The following is a 15915-nucleotide window of genomic DNA, read 5'->3' on the forward strand; positions in this document are numbered from 1 at the left end:
CTATTGAGTCATACGGTAGTGAACTTTTTTTTATTCTGTACGTATGAAATTGAACCATTGAACGTGTCTCGGCCCCATCACGTGCGTGGGTTCCATCAGAAGGATGCGCTTTCGATGATGCTGTTCTTGTCATTCATTTACTATTATTACTGCGATGGGAGAGCACTCGTTCGAAAGTCTTCTAATAGGTCACGCAGTGCTACAATAACTGTATTTCCCCACCGACAGCCATCCGACAGACTCGTTTGCGCTCCCTGCGTGTTTAGTGGTTTAGTGTGGTTTATTAGTTTTTAAGCTATAACTTAATACGCTTTGGCAAGGTCGGCTCAGTGACGCTTCCGTTCCGTGAACCAACCACAGCCAACGGGTTTAGTAATCTTCCAGCAACTATGTTCGAATCGAATCTAGTTTCAAATTTAATACTACTAGCATAATGGTTTGTTTTCCTTTTTTTCGTTACACGGTTTATATCGCTGACAGTGTCCCATCGGAACGGGTCCGACCAGTAGTTACGTAGTTTGATCGCATTGATCGCTTTAGAATCCCTGTTTAACGCACCCTACCAGTGGTGGGCGATGTTTAAAGTCAACTCTTCCTCTCTCTCTCGACCGATTTTTCACGCTATTGAACTAACTAGGAATCCACAAAACCAGGTCTTCCATCGCCGATCTTCAAAATTCGATAGAAAAACCTGACAACGATCATCCTACATAAGGAGCACCCTCGGTTAACAAATTATCGTAACCTATCGATCCTCCAACCCATCCGGCAACACATAATTGAGCCAACGTTTGTCTTTTCTGCTCTCCAATTGTATGCTTTTATTTTGTTTTCTTTTTTTATAAGATACATTCAAATTTCTTGAACAGGTCTACTGACCATTATTACGAGACTAACGTAGCTAACGGTTTGGGGTTGTCTTCGCGACGATTCCGTTCAGCGGGCGGCCGGCAAATTCCATCGAGAGATACACCACTGCTTCTTTCTTTGTCATATTCCCTGCTTGAACTTTGTGCCCAATCAATCCGCAACCATCTCTCTTCCGTCCCGCAACTTCCTCCTCCACCTTTGACCAAATATCACGCGTTGCGGACCGCGAAGAATTTATCACAAAAATATACACTAACGGTAAAGAAGGTGTAACTTAGGCAATGGGTCGTTTACAGTTGGGTTCGAAGCGATGGTAAAGCTTGCCTAGGGGCCTCGGTAAAGTAGGGCAAGATGTGAAAAAGTTATGCACAGAACAAAACCGACAGAGTTTCTGAACCGAGGTACACTACTGTCTGTAGTGCACCAGGAACGAACGCGGCTACAGCCAGTTTAAACATCAATAAATACAAACCAGAATGGGCGCCAATATCTCTGCAGGGCTAGCGGTACGTGATGCGCAATTGAAAATAATTTAGTCTGCGAGCTCGTGGTTTGCGGAGTGACCACCTGATATACTACCACCATTCGTCTACGGCCTAACCTTACATAGGCACCCAAAACGAAACATGGCGTTTACGATCGTTTTAAAATCGATCCACCCGTCCTAACACGGTTCCCGTTAGTTCATACCGCGAAGATACAGGATACAGAGAGACAGAAAGGAGGCGACAGTTGAGATATTGAGTTGTGCCAGATTTTATGGAACAGGAAACTTTGCAAAAGAACAAACTAACAACGCAAAGACATAGACGCAGGACATGAGAAAGTAAAATGTACACACGCACTACACTAACAGTAACAGAAATCAACAGATAATGTTTCGTAATAATATTAGACCGAATATTAGGTTGGGGGAAAAGAAATCCATTTTTTTCTCGGTAGATGGCTGTTATGATCAAACAATTTCAAGTTTATGCTCGTTGTCAAAGTTCTTCACACAAAAAAAAAACATTCTTTTACTATTTTTTGTTTGTTTCATTCAGTTGTGAGTTTCAGAGTGTTAATGGTGCTGACACTGTAGCCAATTAACACCAAACATGATCGACCGACCCTTCATCTGCGGAGTTTTGACCAAATGGAATGGAATCGACCCATTTCTTAAACGGATGGTGGCTGGGGATGGGTTGCATAAGACAATTTTGACCAAGTTCGGAAATGGATTTCTTTTTCGCCAACTTAATATAAAGTGAACACAAAGCGACTTTTCTTCGTTCAACGTGCGCACACATCGATGATTGGAATGAACACCGGTGAAACCCCCTCCGTTACTTTCTATTCTCTTCTCAACCTATTGTTCCTCGCGCTGAGTTTTATGCTTGATACCCTATCGGCAGAGGTACCTGGAGCCACAAAAGGACTACAAGATAGAGAGAGACTGGAGGAGAGAGAAGAGATAGAGAGAAGTTTGGAGGGGTTACATGAGTGTATTGGTGGCAGCAAAACAATTCTAGCCTAATGGGCGCTGTGGAACACGAACGCACGAAACGGTTCAGCTTGGTTGGATTGGGAGTTTAGTCTCAGGTTTGCGCGGCACCGTCGTGACTATTGCTATTGAACGAGGAGGAACGATCGTCGCAGATCGGTGGCGAGACCGAGCTTTCACCGTCATCAGCGTTGGTGCTGGCAACGATACTGTTGGTTCCATTGGTAACGGGACCATTACTATCAACCGCAGTTGCACGGCTAACACCATCGCCGCCATCGCCATCATCGGTCGCTGGCCTTCGGCCACTGGTACTGCTGGAAGAGCTGCTGGAGCTGTTGCTACTGCTCGTGTTGCTCCGGCCGGGCGTGGCGTTCAGTAGCGAGCCATTATGAACCGTGAGCAGTCCGTTCCGTTGTCCGGTGAGCGACACGCCAGTGCTCACCATCGTAGAGGACGATGACGCAGAACCAGTGGAGGACGATGATGATGATGATGAGGACGAGGACGCGGAAGAAGAAGCCGACGGTGCCGTTGATGTGCTAGGTCCTCCTAACTCGTTGGCTGAGGTCGTAGAACTTTCGCCATTCAACAGATGATTCAATCGTAACGTCGTGCCTGCCGGAAGAGAGGTACGATTACGACGTTTGTTACTAGCTGATCGCTTAGATTTTCTTGATCATACCGTTTTCATTGAGAATGCTACTGGCCGCTGTTGGCAGCGTGTGCGGTGACGACGATACCGTCGCCATCGTTGTCGTGGTCATGCGTGGCGGTGGTAGTGGCACTGGGGCGCCACTGCCACTGCTTCCATTGCTAGTTCCATCGATTGGTTTCGTCTTCGTCCGGCAGGTATTGTAGGCACCGCAATGCGTACATTTGAGACCTACCACGTGGAACTTTACCGTCGATTCCTAAGAAAGCAGAGCAGCCGCGACCGTTACTTGGGCGCCACTAGGTGCAACGCGTACAACGGCGCAACGTACCTTATGGCAATCCTTACACAGAATGTCAACGTAATAGTTTTCGTACTCCTTTGGCATGGGCGTTGCAGCTACCTCCGCGTCCAGAAACTCCCACAGCTGGTTCATGTCCATCATCGACGTCTGGCAGGTGGGGCAAGCATAGTGACCGGATGAGAGCTGCAAACAGAGGGAGAGAAAGAATCAGCCTTGGGGTTCTGTCTTTCTTCAGTGACAAAAGAACTCTCACTCACCAGCTCCTCGAAACACGTTCGATGTAGCAGATGGCCACAGTCCGGAATGTGGCAAGGAATGCGCGAAGTGTGTATATCGTCCAGGCAGACGGGACAGTTGGAACGGGACACATTCTCCACGCACTACAAAAGCAAACGCCAAACGGATAAGGACTCGCTTTTAAAGCCACCTCAATGCCATCCAAACTTACCCGATGGCCATCGTACTTCAGCTGCAGTGGCAGGCACATGTTGCATACTTCGCAGTGAAAGAAGCGACCACGGCCACCGACGCGACAAATTCCGCATCCATCACAGTGATACTGATTACGATCCTCGTCGTCGAATAGATTACACACGAGACAGGTGTACTGCGAGAGAAACCAGAAACAATAGTAGCAGGCATTACAGCATTAAACGTGTAAACAAGCGTGGAACCACTCATTTCAACAACCCTTAATGTCAACATTTGGGACTATAAACGGTTCCCACTTCCACCTTCTTTCTGGCCATGCCCCGTGCATCGTGATTCTCGAATTCAAACCAACCATAAGTAAACAATCGTTATGCGATCGATTTTCGAAACCGACCAGTTCCGGGAAAAACGTTTAGTACAGCCCTGACCCATATTTTTGACCTAATTTCCGGAATCCGGAATGCAATTCAAAGGCCCTCCACGCCGAAGCAGCGGTTATAGAATTGCAATGTATACCGCCGGCTATTGGGATCTTGCAAACAACCTTTCTTTGTATAAGATCTAGCACCGGAAGCTGGCTCGCTTGCCAGGCTCTTTGGCAGCGAATCTCTCTGGTTCTTGTTGGCCGTCGCTTACCCGTCCGAACCGCACGCCACACTTTTCACACTCGGCCTGCACTCGCTGCCGCGTGTTGCACTCGGTGCAGATCAGCTCGGTGACCGTTTTTCGGTTGAAGAAATGCGTCTCGTTCTCGTCGTGGCAGTACCGGCACATGTAGAACTTGTTACAGCATGGTGTCTGGGAAAAAAGTAATAAAACCATAAAATTAAAACAATATTTGTTTTGGGCGATCAACTAGCGGTTGACAAAGGAATCAAGGCTGCTAAGCTCAGACTTTTGGGCGCACACTAATCGCAACACGACAGCAAAAGTTCACCGTTTAGCAATCAAAGCAACCTCGCGAACGGGGAAGGGCCAGGCGTCAGCTGGGGAAGATGTGAAAGCGATTTCTGCACCATTCGAATCATAAATTATCATCTTATTATCCGGGTTTAATGGGGAAAACAATCAAAGTAGCCACAGGGAAGCAGAGAGAGCGAGCGGGAGAGGGAGAAACAGCGCGAATGCAGCAGCAAACGCGAGCGCGCAGCGGTCCGTAACGCCAGCCAGCCAGTGGTTTGTCCGGGTCTTCGGGAGGAAGTGAAAGAAAGTGAATGAACTTGTTGGCTGGAGAGATGAACTCCCACCACCGACCGCGGCTGTTGCTCGGTTGGTGCTACCACTTTCGCTCTCCTCGGGCCTTTCTTTCTGCAAGGTTAACAACGCAAAGCGTGATCACTTCAGAGCGACTCCAACCACCACCCTCCCGGTGGCCACTGCTTACCACAAACTTTGCCCGCCGCTTGTAGTGTGCACAGCCGACCCGTTTCTCGTTCTGCTGTCCGCCGCCGGTGGCCGTCGTCATCGCTGCCGCGCCATTGTTGGCAGCCTGGCCACCGGCCGTTGGGATCGGTTTCTTGCCGCCGTCCATTGTGTCCGGCTGCGGGTCCCCGAAAGGGACTAGGGATGGTTTTGTCGAGTGCCCGAGGAGGAGCAGTGTCGGTTAGTCCCTTCCGGGGGAGCAGGAACCTTGGTGTGGGTGGTAGCTTTGTTTATCTTTATCAGCACGATGAATGACACTTTTCAAGCGAACTTTTGTTTACTTTTGGGTTTTTATTTTTGGGTTTCTTAACATCAAGGCCTACTGGGATTTTGTCGGAGGTGGTACACTAATGGTTTGACATGTCACAAGTGGCAGCGTCACACACACGGACACACACACGCACGCAAGAAATAATGTTTACGCTTCGCACATTTGACACTTCATTTGGAACTTGCGCAAAGGGTTACGCCGCCGCGACACTGCGCCGCACTCCTGAGCCGAGCGCCACGGATTCTGTAACAGATTAAACGATGACACTAGAATAAAACAATACCAACAGTAGCAAAAAGGAGTTCCGTCCTTCATTTTCCTTGCATCGTTCCGACGGTCAACCCGACGGAACACCGTACAGACGACCGTGACACGCACCACCACCAGCAGCACGACATTTTTTGAATTTTTCTACCCCACCCCAACACAACACGGCACGCGCGGCCCGCCAGCGTCGCCAAGTATGTCAATAAAAAATAAAAGTTCAAAAAAGGGAAAGTGAAACCAGCGCAACGGACCCCGCGCGCCCCGTTGCGTCTGGCGACTCTTTCTTCTTTCACTTTGACGTCGCTTCTGCTCTGCCTGCCTGCGGTTGCTACGCGTTTGCACTACGTCATCGATTGCTGGGGTCTTTGTTGTTGGTGTTGCTGCTGATTTTCCTCTCGATGTGGTTGGTACGCAGCAGCAGCACAGTTCCTTGAACGCCACTGTGGGCTATGTTTGAACGCAACTAACGCAAGAACACACGCCGAACAATACGCATACGTATATGTTTGGGGCTTTTGCTTTCTAAACCCGGAAATCGAATGTGGTTACGAAACGCACGATCACACACCATACGCACTACGATGGGATACTCGATGGTCAACCGATAGGAACCTTTTTTCGCCAATTGCGACAATGAACTACTTAACTAACTATAACGCAAATCGTAGCGTGCTGTCGGGATTGATTTTGCTGCACACGGACTCTCGGGCAACGCAATTTTGCAGTGTGCTGCGAAGCGACTAGAAGCGTGCGCTAAGGTGGGTACAGATGGATCACGGAATCGATGGACAAGATTTGGTACACTGCGTCGCGCGATTGCACACTTTATTTCTGCACACACTGCAAATTTCTGTCGCCCAGATAATGTGGTTTGCGAATTGGAAAGGATTTTTCTCTTTCTCAATCTCGGACGTACAATCAAACGCTGCAAATGCACCAAAGTTCCATTCGATACCAAAGTTCACTCTGTACCTGACGCACCAATGAACTGGTCTAAATGTTGACAGCTCTCTTGCGCTGGTCTAACTGGACTAACTCGGATTGATGATTGATTTTTGAAAACTGCTCAAAAGACGTTGATGGGTGAACTCTGGAATGAACTCTCTTTAATTGGGTGAATCGATGAAAATGAACCGATGAAGTGACGTTTCGCATTTCGCACACACACACACACACAAATACGTCGGGTCTTCTGTCAAACCGGTCTTTCTGTTGCCTTTTGCCTCGCTTTTTCAGCTCGTATCAAAGAAATTTCTGTTAATCCATGTTTAAATTTGCTTTCCAAGTGGAGGAGGAACAAAGCCCAACACAACCAAAAGGTAAGACGACGAATAATTGGAATATTGGAATACTGAATGGCTCGTTTTAGATGAAGAATCTGATGCGAAGACGTCGATCTTCGATACACACGAACCGGAACAGGAAACGGATCAAAATGGTGTGGCATATGCCTGCGAAGAACTCCACATGGTAACGAGTTTTCAGGCAATAAATCCAGAAGCGGTAAATAGTTTTAAGCTATCGGAGGAATGTACGATCGAGTACCTGAATCATCTCGCGCTGATGGAAGAAACGTTTGGCGAAGAAATTGTGACCGCCGAGACGGATCATTCCGATCTGGTTCCCAACCGGTACGAAGGCGGATTGAAGGTTTGGGAATGCACATTCGATCTGGGAACGTTTTTGGCCGATTCCGCCGAACTGAAGGCACAATTCGTGGCGAAAACGGTGCTCGATCTCGGCTGTGGCGCTGGAATTCTCGGTATCGAAGCGAAACTGTTGGGCGCGAGCGAAGTGCACTTTCAGGACTATGTAAGACGTTTACGGTGAACTGTTTTACGCACGGCACTAATGGGTCTCGATTTCAGAACAAAGATGTCCTCACGAAAACGACAATGGTAAACTATGAGCTGAACGATCGGTCGGATGACCGCGACGATAGTTGTAAATCGGACACCACGGTGGTTAGATTTTTCTCCGGCGATTGGGCTAGCTTTACGGAACGGTACGAGAGCACGTTCGATCTCATTCTCACTTCGGAGACGATTTACAACGCACAAAACTATGGCAAGCTGCTCGATCTTTTCGATTGCAAACTGTCCCCCGGTGGAATAGTGTACGGCTGGCTGAATACTGATCAATCCGCTTACGACTGACGTTGAAAACCTTCCCTCATTCTAGATATCTGGCGGCCAAAACGTACTACTTCGGTTCGGCTGAACACTGTTCCCCTTTTTCGTTTCTTTCCACATTGAATTACATAACATTTTATATATTTTGTTCTTCAGTGCTGAGTATGTATTATAACACTCATTAAACGTAGCTGAGCTTGACCGATGCGGAACATTCGAGCCTTGCATTTGTAAGAATGTGTCTTCCACACACTTTGCAGTCCCACATGACCCCGTTAGTGTGCAAATTGAAGTCGCTTTAACATTAAAAATCATGGTTTATACCAGTCAACCCGATCAACGTGTAAATAACTAGTTTTCTAAGAGCATCAACGTAAATATGAACACAAACAGAACCTAGTGTGTGCATCGTTTCAAATCATTCGCTTCGAACGAAATCATCCGGCGGGCTGACTTAATCGCCCTTTGTACTCTTTGCGCTTTGCTCCCGCGATCGTTCCTCGCGCTTTGCGGCAGCCTTTCGCTGCTTGGCAATCAGCACCCCAACGCCGTACATGAGAATCCACAGTACGTAGCCAAAGTGGTAAACCGAACTGTAGTAATGCCAAATCTTGTCCACCGTTAGCAGCAGGAACGCAATGCCCATGTACGAAAACGCAAAGAACTTTGAAATCCAGCAGATCACATTGAGCACCAACCGGCGCTGGCCGATCGCATCCTTCAAAAACAGCTTCGTGTACAGATCCTCGATCGGCAAATAGAACGGGGCGCCGCAGATGCAGAAATAGTATCCCGGATACACGCCGTGCCAGATGGCGGACACGCCGAGAGTCGCTAGGGTTCGATACTTTTTGCTCGGGAAGCGCTTATAAACGTACATGGCCATCCAATACTGGACGCACATGTTCCAGTACTTCATTGCCTCGCGGAACGTCCAGCAGCGCTCGGTGTTGATTACGTCGATATTGCGCACCGCTTCGAAGTCGTACGGTCCCTCTTGTCCCTCGGTGACTTCCTTCGTCGGTCCGAGGCCCGGTTTGCTGGCGAATGCCACCGGGTACGCCCCGACGCCGGCCATCGTGCATACACACTCGCTCAGCAGGATACCGGTGTAGATGCGCATACGGAAAATGAAGAATGTCGGCCACACGTACCAGAGACGATAGAGGAACGAACGCAGCTCGAAGAACTCGTCACTTGTCGCGTACTGCAAAAACGAACGACGGATTAGCCGGGAAGGGATTACCATTGAAGGGATTCCTCTTTCATTACCTCCAGTGGCCAAACGTACGAAACGAGCAGAAACAGTACGGCGTACAGGGGTACCATCTTAAGTTTTTCCACCGTCGCCCCAACACAATCCGCGCGTCCACTGAACGGCAGGTGGATCGCATCGTGGTACGTTTTGTACGTAATGTAGGGCCCGGTCAGCACACCGACGTAGTTGAAGCTATAGTGGAAAATGTCGGCCATATCGAGCTTCAGCAGAACACGATCGGTTTCGCTCGACGCTCCGCCATCACCGCCGCCGGTGGCCGATACCGCTTTCGACTTGCTGTAGGCCGAATTTACCTCGAACGCCAAGCCGACCAGCTTGAGGGTGAGAATCATTTGGATCATGTTCGTGTGGCCCGGTGGCGATTCATAGCCTAGCATCGCGAGCGAACGAAAGAAGAACAGGTAGCCGAACATGAACCCGAAGCAGGCCAGATGACACACTCTGGAAAATTGGGGGAATGGTTTTAAAATAATCCCACACCGTTACAATCAATCGGACGTTTTCTTATCGCGCCGACTTACTTGCGACTAGCATAGATTATCAGCAGGGCGCTGGTGAGATAACAGAAAAACATGTGCAGCATGTGGAATCCGCTGACCGATAGCACAACTAGCAGCCCTACCGCCGTCCCGATCAGCTTCTTTTGCCCCGGATCCCGGATCTTGCGGTAGTACTGACCGAACCCGATACACGAGCCCAGCAGCACCAAATAGATTACGTCGTCCTTCATTGTCCTTCACTCCACAAGAAGTTTCACTGCCCGAGTTCCGCTCTCTTGGTTCGCGTTACAGGGTACTGACCCGCCAACGAAATATGCTGATTCTCGCGAAGTAGGGGCTCAGCAAAAAAAAATAAACATCCGTTTGACGTTTGGTGCGGAGTTACAAATGTCAGTTACAGTGTGTATCAAAAGTTTATATGAATCAATCCATTTTTACTTAAACATCTAATTACAGTTTCATTACGCTAGGTTTCCTCGAACTACTCTGGTAACGACGAGAACGCTGTTCTATTTTAACAGTCTAACAACACAAAGCTTACAAATTAAAACCTCCAAATTAAACTTTTAAGGACACTGAATTCGTTGACTGACAGCTTCGACACTTTGTTTGACGTGTGTTTGCTCCGTTGAATTCACTCGCGTCTCGATGTTCATTCACTTCTCTCTCTTCTCAGTCGGCGGATCGCGTTTCGCGTTTCGCGTTTCGCGTTTTCAGTGCGTTGTTTTCAACTGGGCCGCAAGCAAAGAAGCAAAGTGAAACTCTGTTTTCAAGGCGGCCTATTCCATTTGTTACGAGGCACAATTGGTGGGCTCACAATTTTGCCAAAATCATTTTACTTGCTGCTTTACGGGGCTTTCGCAGAAGCTCGGTGTTTGTTTCGCGTGAGAATCCAGTGACGGAGCAGCCAAAACAGCAGCACACATACACGGTACGTCTCGTCTTCGTTCGGCCCACCGAAGAATGGCGTTGGTGGAGTTGCTGTGAATGTGATCTTTTCCTGGCCTTTGGGAACCTTTGGCACCTTTTTCTGCAAGCGAGACGAACGGGTACATCGAAACACAGAAGCGCGTCCGAGATCCGCGTCAGCACCGCGTTCCTCGCGAAGTGCGTGTCCCCCAAGGCAGTGTATGTGTGTGCCGTGTCTGTGCGAGAAGCTTTTTTCATCGACCATCCATGGAAAAGGCTCTCCGCGGAGCTGTGTGAATCGTGGGCGAAACCAAAGTAGAAAAAGAGGATGCAAAAAGCCCAACGCAGCAGTACTGGGTGTGTGTGTATGTGTGTTGGTGTGCGTTCGCGCGTCGCGGGTGTGCGTGCTGCGTGCGTGTTGGTCGGTCGGTCGGCTGGAGAGGGTGGTGGGCAGAAAACCAAAATTCCCAATCACGCGCCGAGCCCTGATTCGAAATTTTGGTTTTCTCTTCCCGCGGGGCTGTCTCCTGTGTGTCAAGGGTTGGGCGCCACGCCAAACGGGGACGGTTTTCCAGCGTTCGCGGAATGCACCACGCGTCCACTGAGGACGGCCGTCACCAACACACCGCCACCTCCGACAGCAGCCATCTGCATCATCATGAATAACCGATGATCATCATCATAATATTGTTGGCAAACCGATGTTTTCCGTGTAAAAAGGCTCGAACGGAGTGTTTCTGGCGAAGAGTTTGTAAACTTCCAACTGTACCACTGTTTTTCGTGTGGCAGTGCATCGAATCGAAGTGTGCCGTAGCGGGGTAAAAAGTGCAACGTGCGCACATTGTGTTTTCTGTGTGCTTTTTTTCCTCGTACATCGTTCAACGCGAAACCCCCTCAGACTGCTGCCGCCGCCGCTGCCGTTGTTGTTGAGGCCACTCCGGAGACACACAATCGAGGTTTGTATTTTCTTTGTGCACCCTTCACGCGCTCGGCGCGAGTGCGTACATCTGGGTGTTTGTATGTGGCTTTGTTTTGTCTGCCTGGGCTACGCACTGGTTCCGGTTCCGGACGTTGAAGGTGTTTTTTTAAGTGTTTCCAGAGTGTGTCGCAGAGCCCAATCATCGGATTGGAATTTGTGTTTCATAGCAACCATCCAGCGTCGTTATCGCCCCCCGTTGAGAGTGGGGTACGGCAAATGGAGAGATTATGAAATGCCACTGTCCGTCGTCGTGGCGCAAGGATTACCGTGGATGAATGAAATCTCAAAACCGGCCCCGCGACTGGTGTGGAGCGGAGAGGACAGTGCTATGCTCCGTATGTTGGCTTTTTTATGTCATCCACAGCATCCTACGTTGAAGGAGTGTGACAGAGTTGACAATAGTTTGATCCAAAGCACGCTATGATGATGCACACCGTGGCGCTGGAAGTGGACAGTAGATGGCCCCGAAAATCCCACGAAACTGTAAGGTCGCAGGTCGCCGAAAATCTCAGTGACTAGCCACTCGTTTTGCTTACAGCGTCAGCAACATCGCAACGTGGGCAGAATCGGACCAAAATGGATGAAGCGGCTGGTCACGGGGAAAGGCCATGAAAGAGGTCTGTCCGGCCCACCCGATGGCGGCGTCCCTTCCACGGATTGGCGTCAAAAGAAAGCGGTAGATGTTTTGCGGAATCTCCCACCTCGCCGCTGAGGTGAGAAGAAGAAGAGCGAGATAGCTAGAGCGGGTGAGAGGGAGAGAGATGGTGAAATGATTGACTGGAAAAATGTTGATGATGACGGCAGCCGGCAGCAGCAGCAACCCGCAGCAGCAGCAGGCACGAAAATGAAATGTAAAAGAAAACAGAACGAAGCATTAGCGAAAAGGAAGAAAAGAGAGAACGAGGAATGGACGGAGAAAATTTCTACAAACCAAGCGAACCGCGCCGCAAAACAACGGGAAACAAGCATATTCATCTCTCACGCGGTGCGTCCTCCTCGCGGTGGGCCGAGCATATCAGCAGCGCCGGGCGCGCACGTTGCAGCCGAGACCACGGTTGGTAGAGGTTCCGTGCGTACCACACACAAACACACAACCCCGGGACAAGAATCGCGGATGGCAGCTTTCGGACCGCGCGATCCATTCACACGGGCGCCATGCGAACGGCCACCGGCAACGGCTTGAAGGAGAGACTGCGGTGCGAGAGACTTATGGTTGGTCAACAAAATTAATGTTGCCTGGTCGAGGAAGGGGTGTGTCACACGGACCCCACATGCAGAAAACAAAACGCTCGTTTGCAACCCATAAAGAAGGGATAACAACCAGCCAGAAGAGGAAGAAGCGAATTCGGTAGATAACGAAAGCGCATCCATCTGGCTGATGGCTGCGATTGCCCGGCGTGCGTGTGCGTGTGTGGGTAACCTGCGTGAAAACGCGAATGCGCGTTGGCTAAGAGACGCTGAACGAAAAAGAAAGGCTTACTTAGTTTGCACACTGCACAATGCGAGTGTGTCTGTCTATGCTGCGTGATCACATACGTGTGTATGTGCAGCAGGAAACCACGATCAATCTTCTGTCCCCCCCCTGCCAGGGGCTTGCTTCGATCGTTTGTTTTTTGTTTGATGTTTATCCCGTTTCTCGCGAAACAATTACGGAGCCGAAGTCCCGTTTTGGTCACTTTTCGGCCAGTCATCGCAGCCCACCACATCGGCATCATCATCATCATCACCAGCAGCACCATCTGCCCCTGGCGCTAGATATGCTTCCAACACGGGGTGATACAACACGATACATTGTTGTTGGCCTACAGCAGCGATCGGCCATTAGAGGGAATATGTTTGCGGCCCAGAGACGAGAAGCTTACGATCAATCAGCACCACGGCAAAAGGTGGCCGCAAATTGCCACTAGGAGGGAGCGAAACGGAATCGAAGAGAATTCCTAAACCCGAACCCCTGGTTTAGTACGACGGGTGGTAGTCGGCATCATTATCATCATCATCATCAGCGCCCAACATATGCCTGCTGGCCGGCCGGCCACCAGTGAGGGTTTTCTGTGTAGGTTACGATGCAACAGCTTGTTTTCAGGGGGGGGTTCGCCGAATTTTCCTCCGGCAGCATTCTGGCCGATACTTAAAACGGTATCGGGCAAATGTCTGACTTGAAGGTTGAACACTTCGGTCGATACGTTGCCCACCGTGCGACACCACCAAGCAACACATTAAGAGCTGTGACCACAACGTTCAAATGGCCAACTTCCTGATTATGTTTGATGGAGGGCTCCACAATGGTTTAAGGTTCACGGGTGGTCACGTGTACCGTGTCACGACGGGATAAACTAGAAACATCCCGTAACCTTGCACCACAGGCAAAAGCCGGTTTGATTGGAACAAATTTAGATTCTGTGGGGCCGTTTATTGCACCGCAGAACATATGTTGTTGCTACAATGAAAGAAGATAATAAAAGTGTAATGAAAAGGGGTGTAATAGAGCCGGAGCGCGGCCAACATATGCGAACACCGAAACGTTGATCGTGATTGTGGCGCAATTTCACGCCCAAAAAAGTTATGATTTTCATCACGATCACATAATGATGATGATGACGACGACCACGGTGTGTGCCGTTCGAGGAGAGCGCTGAATACTCAAGGCGAAGAAAGCGAAGTCGAGGCCCCGGTGCGCGGTGTGCCGCGTTATAAAACGCCTTTCGGTACTTTCTCCTGCGTGCGTGGGTTTGCGAAGCGAAAGAGGGCGACGTAAAAAGAAGGAGCGAAAGAAAAAGAGCGATTCAAGCGAATGGCTGTCTCTTGTGGGGACCCACTTCACGATTCATAACTTGCGTTTCGTTTTGGTAACACACGCCGCAGTTGGGCGCTTGGAGTTTCCTTTTTGTTCTGCGTGATGATATGATGCTGGCCTGACCGCCACGCCAGTAGGTGGCCACCACCTACTAAACACCGGGGGGCCCATCAATCCTCATCTCCCCGAGCAGCCCCCACGCATAAGGCGGAGGTGCACGGAACTAACGACACGCGCCATGCGTTCGAATTGGTAGCTTTATTGCAGTGGAAGAAAGTAGGAAGAGGCGCCACCGATGCGGTGTAAGAACGGTGGTGGGATCAGTAAACACTTCACCGGCGAAACGTGATTCATTCGGTTCCCGGCCGGCCACACCCCACTCCGGCCGGGTTGGTCCTCGCAAAGAACCAGCTAACTTTGCGCGCCTTGGTTGATACAAACTGAAAGGTTTCCTTCGCTTGGGGATTCCAGTGTCGGCCGCGAGACCGCTGGGAGTTGGAGCTGGCGACCTAGCCTGGCGACCGCATGCTCCCGGGGCACGTGAGCCTGTAGGAAAGCTAATGAAAAATGTGTCCCTCTTCAGCGTTACGTACCCACTATGATTGAAGAAAAAACAGCAGGAGAATGTTCGCAAGAAGTAAACGATCGATCAACGTCTTGGCCCCCGGTCCACAATCAAGCGGCGGGAAAAAGGTACAGCATTCCGGTGAAAAGGGCATAGAAAGATTCCTGCCCGTAACATGTACGCGGAGAAGCTGTTCTCACAGCCTACCACAGCCAGCGAGCCAAGCGAGAGAGTCTGCACATGATGCGCTGTGTGCGCTTCATCAAAGTAGCCTCTGTGTGTGACCCAGTGTACGCAGCATATTATGCGACGAAGGGGAGTGCATATGTACGCCATTTTGCCCTTCACCGAGGGTGCAGCGTCACAGTACAATTTAGCTTCATTTGCTTCAATTGAGCTGGATTGTTCTTGTTCGATTGTTGTGTCCCATTGCGCGCCACACCCCCGTACACGTGTTTCCGTGGCACACACAGAAAGCAGCGGGCCGTTTGAACGGAGAGCGAAACGAGTCAGGAATTTGGCTCCTTCGGGGCAAATGTGGTTCGCTTGGAAGGTAAATTTCCCGACGGGGGTTAAGGGGGGAAAATGAAACCCCCAAATGCGGTGCTTGAGTTTGATCTCATTCTCGATTCGTAGTAGAACCGGGTGTTGTGCCTAGTAGGTCTGTGTGATCTGCCGGTTTTGCCATTGAAAGTTGTTGGAAAACTTGATTAGTGTAGAAATGGGCAGCGCATGCCTCAGCAATTATTTCATATCGTGTGATTACCTGCCACTGATCCGTCTTCTTATGCCTCTTCTCGTTTTTCTGTTTTCACTTCCAGACCGGCTCAGGAACGGCTCTCGGTCACCGTCGCAGTAGTAGGGCCGCCTGCGTGGCCAGCAGTTCGAACGGAGCGTGACTGTTGGAAATTACTTCTCTCCGGTGGCGCGCGGTTGTAGTGAAGGCGGGCGCGAAGTACACCACCTTCGTCGAGGCCAAGAATCCGTTAGACTGTAACACACCGTGCTCAGAACGCTGGAGACAGCCAGCGAGCGAGCGCTGCTGTGCCCGAG

The 15915-nt window shown here is 50.0% G+C and overlaps 3 protein-coding genes across 3 annotated transcripts; 1 reads left to right on the forward strand and 2 right to left on the reverse strand.

Annotated features, from left to right (window-relative positions):
* Window positions 1-61: 61 nt before the first annotated feature.
* On the reverse strand, window positions 62-6509 carry LOC128275672 (mucin-5AC). The gene is made up of 8 exons (XM_053014254.1): window positions 6356-6509; window positions 5129-5680; window positions 4381-4542; window positions 3761-3919; window positions 3570-3692; window positions 3340-3495; window positions 3039-3267; window positions 62-2971 (listed from the first exon to the last, which is right to left on the reverse strand). The coding sequence occupies exons 2-8, from the start codon at window positions 5273-5275 to the stop codon at window positions 2448-2450; spliced, it is 1500 nt and encodes a 499-aa protein (XP_052870214.1). The 5' UTR covers window positions 5276-5680; window positions 6356-6509; the 3' UTR covers window positions 62-2447.
* A 418-nt stretch (window positions 6510-6927) lies between these two features.
* On the forward strand, window positions 6928-8164 carry LOC128271771 (histidine protein methyltransferase 1 homolog). Its single transcript, XM_053009406.1, has 4 exons — window positions 6928-7023; window positions 7074-7516; window positions 7573-7820; window positions 7886-8164. The coding sequence occupies exons 1-4, from the start codon at window positions 6969-6971 to the stop codon at window positions 8019-8021; spliced, it is 882 nt and encodes a 293-aa protein (XP_052865366.1). The 5' UTR covers window positions 6928-6968; the 3' UTR covers window positions 8022-8164.
* On the reverse strand, window positions 8020-9894 carry LOC128271770 (lysophospholipid acyltransferase 7). The gene is made up of 3 exons (XM_053009405.1): window positions 9637-9894; window positions 9109-9556; window positions 8020-9043 (listed from the first exon to the last, which is right to left on the reverse strand). The coding sequence occupies exons 1-3, from the start codon at window positions 9843-9845 to the stop codon at window positions 8291-8293; spliced, it is 1410 nt and encodes a 469-aa protein (XP_052865365.1). The 5' UTR covers window positions 9846-9894; the 3' UTR covers window positions 8020-8290.
* Between the last annotated feature and the right edge of the window lie 6021 nt (window positions 9895-15915).

This window comes from Anopheles cruzii, chromosome 3 (assembly GCF_943734635.1).
Source record: "Anopheles cruzii chromosome 3, idAnoCruzAS_RS32_06, whole genome shotgun sequence".
Classification (NCBI taxonomy): Eukaryota; Metazoa; Arthropoda; class Insecta; order Diptera; family Culicidae; genus Anopheles; species Anopheles cruzii.